Source organism: Austrofundulus limnaeus, unplaced genomic scaffold, assembly GCF_001266775.1.
Source record: "Austrofundulus limnaeus strain Quisiro unplaced genomic scaffold, Austrofundulus_limnaeus-1.0 Scaffold53, whole genome shotgun sequence".
Taxonomy (NCBI): Eukaryota; Metazoa; Chordata; class Actinopteri; order Cyprinodontiformes; family Rivulidae; genus Austrofundulus; species Austrofundulus limnaeus.
This window is the reverse complement of record NW_013952455.1, coordinates 1,963,099-1,971,042: the sequence shown is the minus strand read 5'-3', so window position 1 is coordinate 1,971,042 and position 7,944 is coordinate 1,963,099. Positions and strand designations below refer to the sequence as shown.

Genomic DNA, 7,944 nt, shown 5'->3' with positions numbered 1-7,944 from the left:
GGTGGTGCCGTATGGTGTCGCCCCTTTTTTTGCTTGTCTAGTCAGGTGTGTCCCTTTAAAAAAGTCAGTCAAATCAGGTGTGTCGCTTTAGAATCGCCTTTCATTGGGACACGCCCACTCGTCCGCAGAGACCCCTACTTGGCTTAAAGACACGTCCCAGAGGCGTTTCTGGTACCAAAAGGCATTTCTGGTCCCCACTTGTCATTTTGCTCCTCAGCATGGCTGCCTAAAAACACTGCAGGATTTCTCAAACATGCATGAATGAGTCAAAGCAAGGCTTTGGGCATGTTTTTTATGAGAGTATAACATTATAACATGATATAAAACTCAAAAAAGTTGATTCTACATTATTTTACCCCTTTAAACATGCAACAGGGTCATCATTATTTGGCACAATGACATGTGTTACAATTGAAAATAAATCAATAAACAATATAAAAATAAAAAGCACCCCTAAAGTCATTGGATATGATAAATTGTGACTAATTAACCTTATCTCAGCCWCAGCAGTGAGTTTAAAAACAGGATGATGGAACTAGTTTAATGAAAAATCTGTCTCTGAAGTAATTAAATCAAGTGTTAATTTAAGTAGGTAAAAGTATGTTTAACAACTTGATAAAATACACCAGAATGCAGGAAATGGCATCTATTTCATCCAAAATTTTCTGGGGGATGACCCCCAGACCCCCCAACAGTGTGTCCCCACACTTTTAAAATGGTTCTGATGCCTTTGTTTATAAGATAGTCACTGCCTGTATAAGGACATGAGGAAATGACAAAAACACAAAGATCTGCAGAAAACTTTCAGATAAAAAAAAACATGTAATTTTCCTGGCCACCCCTGTATGAGTAGTGGTCCCAGTCTGGCCACGCCTGAGAAAAATGTCTGGCTCTGCCACTGGTTGTGTTAGTAATAAACAACTATATTTCCACACACTTCTTTGCTTTTTAAATGTTTTCTAAAGTTGTCAGTGGCAATCTTTACAACCGAAGAGCTGAAAATGACCCGTTTATTCCCCAAACATATCTGATTAAAAAATACCTTCAAACAACACGACTGAAGTTTTCTTCAAAAGCCTTTTTTTCTAATTAATGTATTTTCAGAAAACAACAGAAAACTCTTCTGAAAGTCTCCTCTGTGCATGGTTTGGATCCATCCGTCCATCTGTCTAAGTCTATGTTTGTGTGTTTGGATTCAAAACTCAAGGTTGTTGAAGTYGAGGCAAGCAGCTGGCAAACGTCCTCCAACACCTGGCCGAGGCAAATTGTTTTCAGGGCCAGAGCTGCCTCGCAAAAGGGCAGAATCAATTATTTCTGTGGATGTTTATGTAACGCTGGAGGTGCAGGCTCTCTCTGGTGGTGGTGGGGCAAGCATTAGGAGGACTCAGTGTTAAGCTGTGAGGAAAAACAGATTTCTATTTAGTTCAGGCTCCAGGAAAATCAAACTTAAATCTCTGAAGGAATCACTCAGAATGAAACCCAAAGCTGCTGTATCCTTATAGTGTTTAGTGAGGGTCTCTGAGTTTGTTATAAAAGCAAATTGTTTGTACAGCCAACAGTATCCATCTTGATTACCTTTAATATTATCAATTAACCTTCATCTAATCAATTTTAATAATCTGCCTGCTCACTTACTGATGGTGCTGGGAAATCAATGTGGAAGAGCACTTCATTCACTAAACTCAAACTCAAATGTCTGAAACCATGTTTGATGATCAGTTATAAGATGCATCATTCTAACCACATGTTGTGCTTTCTCTGTAAATCACTGAAGAGCCTTGCTCAGATAACTGAAGACATAACATTTGCATTGTACCGCTGGTTGTGCATGAGCTTTTTATTATTCAGATTCAAAAGTTATTTTTATTACCTGCAGCTGAAGATGAAGTTAGTGATAATGTGTGTTTGTGTAAGTTTTTGTTACCTTGTGGGTACAACGTCTGACCATTTTCCCAGTATATACATTCTTGTGAAGGACCTACTGTMGGATTAAGGTGTAAATTGAGCTTAGGCTAGGTTTAGGGGTCAGGGTCAGGCTATAGAAATGACCAGAAAATGAAAAGAAGTCAATACAAAGTCCCCATGAGAATAGAAGAACAAACATGTGTGTGTGTGAGTTCATTTGTACTGTTAGCAAAATGTCTCATGACTGAATCACTGGACGAACTCTCACGTCTGCAGCTGATTAACACATTAAAGATGATGATCATTAAATGATCATTAAAGATGGCCGCCACAGACAGCTGACTTAAAAAAACACTATATGGGAACAAATCTGTCGCTTTTAAATATAGTATTAAGCTCTGATTTAGTGTGGTACTAGCTGAAAGTCATCCTCATATATTTCAAGCACTGCACATTGCATAAAACTTCTGAAACATTATTTGGTCTTAACTGTTGTAGTAAAACTTGTTTGTCTGTTAGCAAATTATCTTGTGTACCACTGGACTGATTTGAATGAAACTATTAGAAATGTATCATTTGACATTCCTATAGAGCTAATTAACTTTCGGAGTGAATCTAACTCAAGCTAGCAGCTACAGCTAATCGATGTTAGACAACACAAAAAATATGCTAACTCAGTCATCTTTGCCGATACTGAGCTAAAATTTGATGTGGTGGTAGCTGAGAGTCATTTATAACACATATTCTGAGCATAAGATCTTTTAGAATTGAATGTGAGCATAATATTATTTTCTAATTTTGACCAATATTAAACTGATGGTGACTGATATTTTACTGAGTTCATCTAAGTGGGTTTGTATGTCTTYAGATGTACCAGCATGGCAGAGACCTCTGTGAGAGCCTGTGGGGTGACGCCTTCATGACGGTGGAGGATGACCCCCAGGAGGTGATGGAAGCCGGAGACTCAGGGGCAGAGGGTCGCCCCTGTGGCTGCCTGACCCTCAGTCCCTCAGACAAGGACGTGATCGCCGCCCTCAGGGCCCAGCAGGACGACCCGGAGGAACTGGATACCACCAAGACGGGCTTGCCACAGTACCGGGCCCCCTGCAAGGCCAAGCTGCCCGAGCGGGCCAAGAGCGGCAGGAAGGGCAACTCGGTGCTGCGCAAGCGCTCGGTGGAGATCGAGGACGTGGAGGGGAGTGGGAGCGGACTGTAGATGGTAGCTGGATGTGTGTTTAGAGATGAGTAGTTCCTGATGCACAATGTTAAAACTGTGCTGTAATCGTTTTCTTCTGACTCGACCTAACAAACTTGTTTTCTTCATCACATTTTTTTTATTTTATTTACTTTATTTTTATTTAACCTTTATTTTACCAGGCAAAACATTAAGAATAACTTCTTATTTACAATGTCAGCCTGGCAAAATAAAGGTTAAATTTAAAAACAAAAAAACATTTTTTTTGGTCTGAATGATCTGAAACTATATTTATCTGCTGTAAGTGAGACTGATGAGCTTCACAGTGAAACCACATATCAAATGTTTGAACAGTGAGAAAAGTTATAAATGATTTAAAGGTTCAAATCAACTCAACATAAAATAATAAAACACATGTCTTACATGAGGTAAAACCCTGTTGTGTTAGCATGTCAGAGTAGATCCAACACGTCAACCTCGAAGAGATATTTCAACTATTTTAAGTGAAACTCGGTGGAAAGTGTATGAATAGCAAATATCTTACCTGTCGTAGATAGCACTTTGAAACAACCTCAGTTTGGAGAAATAGTTTTAATGTGTCTGGATTGATGAGCTAATGCAGCTAAGACTGAGGTGGCCATCTTTTAACAATTCCCGTCTCTAAATCTCATAGTGATTCATACTAACTTACCAATCTTTACATGGTCGTGAAGTTCACATTACACATGTATTCACTTAGAATCTTATAGTTATTTGCAAAAGCAAGTCCTTGCAGCAGCAGCTAACTGTAACACTGGATGTAACACCTCCTCCGAGGCCTGACGCCAACTTCATCATTTACTTTGGAGAAAAAACAACTAAATCAGAATTTCATAGGGATTTATTCAAATGATTATATTTAAACATTTACACTGCTATCAGATTTTATATCTAACATGTTTATTTTGTGCTACAGCTAGTTGTTACTACCAGTGTTTGATGTGTAAATCACTATACTGTATATTCTAAGAAAATAACTGTTTCATGAGAAATTGACAACAGATGGTTCTGACAAGATTGGAGTTGTTTCAAGATGGCAGAAATCCATTTCGGCTTGTAAGTGTCAAGGCTAATGGTTAGTTTGAAAACCAAGCACAGACAAGCTTGAAGAGACTCAGTAAAAAAGCAAAAAGACTTTTATCGAAATAAGTAACGAAAACTATTTACAAAAACGTCAATGAGGGAACATTGGGAGGAACACAGGCACACAGTTCAGCCCTGATATTACACAGGAGGAACCTTAACGAACACAAACCACTGACAGCTGTGAAAGAGACCACTGGGAACAGGTGAGAGTAGGAGGACCAGAACAGAAATCAGGAAGTTGTTACACAAAGACACACTGGGGAAATATAGAAACACAAGAAATAAAACATAGGAAAGAAACAAAGCCAAACCTTTACAGTTAGCTTGTCAGTCTGTACAGAATTCAACTATTTTCAATCTGAGGTCATTCGGCGAGTTATCTACAACAGGTAAGACTTTACTGCTGATAACCTTTCCACAGAACCCCACTTAAAAATGGATGATTCTTTTAATTCTAAGAAAAATTTCTAAACATCCACGTCTGCCCCTGACCCTCAGCTCCTGACTCTCTTCTTGTTGTTAGTCTTGTTCAATGACTGTGATGATGTTCGGTCTGCTTGTTGTTCAGTAGTCACACTGTGTAGTCGTAACAATGAATGTCACACAGATGTTTCCGACAGACAACTGGCCTGAATCTGAGCCATCCGGTCCAGTCCGGTCCGGTTCGGTCCGATCCGGTAATGAGTTTAATTCTTGCGTGAAGGCTGAACCTCCAGGTTTACTGGGATAAATCCACACAGGCAGCGGGTCGGGTCATGTATGGCTCCTTCATCAGTTTCTTTTATAACTGTGTCATTTTGTAGAATGATGAGTTACACTGTTAGATGTAAATGTTTTGTACAAAAGGAAAGATAAAAAACACAAGGATAAAAACTGATTTGTCTGATTGTATGATAAGTTTACTGGAATAAAGACAATATTCTTAATGTCACTTCGGCTCTTTTCATGTAAATCCACCAAAATAATGGAAAGTTTTTTAGTTACAACTTTGTAACCTGATAACGTTTTGTTTTATTACGTTTTCGTTATTTGAAATTTTACATGCAGGTTTTTTCAATCTAACTATTTCTTCATACTTTGTACTATTTTAGTCATTCAGTAAAGGACTTTTGGTTTTTGTAACTTTTGTAATCTTTATTTACAAAATTTTTCCCAATATACAGTGTGGTCTCCTCAGTTCAGAAATATTCAGTTTCACCGTGTCTGCGTTCATGTCTTCATGTTCTACTTTTAGTTTAGAATTGTTAGAAATACAGTGTGTACACGCCAAAAAGAAGCTTCCTGTTGATTTTTTGATTCTATCTTCACCATAGATGTCTTTAAATTTTTCACAAGTTGTCTAAAACTTCATAGTGTGACACGACTTTTAGCATAGTTTGAGCTTTCTCAGCATATTTCAGCAGTCATTCTGTGCTCAGCTTTCACACAAGATTATCACAGAAATTAAAACTTTTCTAGTTTATTTTATCTTTTTCATAAACAGTGATTCAGCAGCATTATCTTTTAGAATGTAAATTCACTGTGTGACTTTAGAATTCAGAATCCCACTCGTTCAATCTTATAATTTATTATGTCAGGATAATCCAGAAAAAAAATCTCATTTGCACCATCTTAAAATGAAATAAAAATAACCTAACATGAACAGCAGGATGTACTGTATTACAAACAGCTAAATAAAGAAACTCTGTGTAAACTCTTTAATAAACTCTTTAATAAACTCTTTAATAAACTCTTTAATAAACTCTTTAATAAACTCGTTGATTCTCTAACAGAACCTGATAGAAACATTTTCTCTGCAACTTTTTTAGCCTTCCCTTTTGTTTAATTTATTATTATTATTATTATCATTATTATTATTATCGTTATTGCCAAATTCACTTCCTCTGTCATCATTCATGAAAACTTTTTCCTGAAGATTTATTGCAACATTTCAGTAAAGTTAAAGTTTAAGATAAAAACATGCACGTTAGGCTGCCTTCATTCAGGCCTCACTTGTAAAAGAATATCTGTGATATCAACGTGATTTGCCTGGTTAAATAAAAAAAATTTTCTGTTTTTTTTCCAAATTGAAGTAGTTTAAAGAGCTATCAACAACAGATAAGATACTGAATGTTCAGAACTTTGCCACACAGTTCCACTTCAAGAGATTTAAACACACTGAGCAAATAATTGTGTTGTTTACCTTTAAWTAATGAATCTTTTCATGTAAATGTGAGTGATGTGCTTGAATTAAAGCATTAGAAAAATTTGTCTGTCRGCAAAATATTTTATGAACCGCTGGATGGATCTTGGATAAATTTAAGAGTCACTGTTAAGATGTCTGCTTTGCACAACAGTAGCAGCAATTACTAAAACTCAGTCATTTTTTTCAGATACTGAGCAAACATTTTTATGGTAGTAGCTGAGCCTCATCCTCATCACATACAGTACTTTGACTGCAAACATTTCACATAATATTATCTTGAAACTTTGACATGAATTGTGGCTTTAGGAATCTCAGTTAATTTTAAATTAAAGGCACCCTTTAATGATCAGAAGTTCTTAATTTTTTTTTATCATTAAAGAATTCAACATCCAGTCTTTAAACTTTTTTTCTTCAAAATTTGTCATCCTGCTTAGAAATGCTGCTGTGAACTCCTCTCATCACATCTCCTCCTGCTGAGCAGAGCCCTGAGTGGTATCTCTCCTCATRGATCAGAAAACTGCAGATCCTCCTTTATATTCTTCCTGTTCGCTCCCACAACTACTGGCTGCATTCAAATGCTGTACATCACTAAAAAAAAACACTTTTATCTAAAAACTGGAAGCTTTGTCTTATAATTTTCTAACTGAAAAAAACCCTCTTTTAATCAAATTTATGTCTGTTACACCTTCACCATGTCTGGGGAATTATTCATCTGCAGTTTTGGTGTTAAAAGCTTTTCCGTATATTAATGATTGTTTTAAGAATATCACTGCTTTTAAAACCTAATTTTCAAGTACATCATGACAAGTTCYTCCTCCCACCTACACAACTGTCACTCACATCGTCCCAATTGGGMGAGGCATCCATATGTTCACATCTGATTGTGAGGAAACGTTCAGYAAGAATGTCCACATAAATGAAGACTGGAGAGTTATTAAATGAGCAAATGAAAAGCACTGATGCATCTTTATAATTCTGTTCACAATCCTTGTTCTTTTTCCATTTTGAAACAAAAAAAAGTTAATTTTTCATCAAAACATGGTTTGACTGGGAACAGAAGAACTTCTGGTAGTGATTCATCAAACAACGGGYATAAAAATGTGCAAGAAACTGTCAAAAATATGATAAAATGAAGAGGAAAACCAAACCTCAGATATACTTTACATCTGTCACATCATTCAAAAAACTTGGAACAATTTAAACCAGGGCTTCCCAAACATTCCCATGCTGTGGCCCCCCAAACAGCTTTAGTTTGCAGCCAGGGACCCCCACTTTCAACTCATAAACAATTATGCAAAATATGTAAAAAAAAAAAACTTTTAGAATGTTTTTCCTCACTTTTATTCACTATTTGATAATTATTACATTTGTTTAGCATAGGAATTTACATTTTATTAACAAACTTGTTTTAAACACTGTATTGTTGGGGATCTAGAGTTTGTCAGTTCCAGTATTCATCCACTAGTGTCCTCCTGGAGCACAACCTGCAGGAGGGCAGAATTTCAACTCATAAACAATTATGCAAAATATGTAA

At 36.6% G+C, this 7,944-nt stretch overlaps 1 protein-coding gene across 1 annotated transcript in view; it reads left to right on the top strand.

The window, feature by feature from the left end:
- Window positions 1–3,325, top strand: part of rtbdn (retbindin) — a gene marked incomplete at its 3' end in the record, with an annotated part of 14,412 nt that extends 11,087 nt beyond the window's left edge. Inside the window, 1 exon segment of the mRNA XM_014008890.1 lies at window positions 2,774–3,325. Coding sequence (XP_013864344.1) covers window positions 2,774–3,121 — 348 coding nt within the window.
- Between the last annotated feature and the right edge of the window lie 4,619 nt (window positions 3,326–7,944).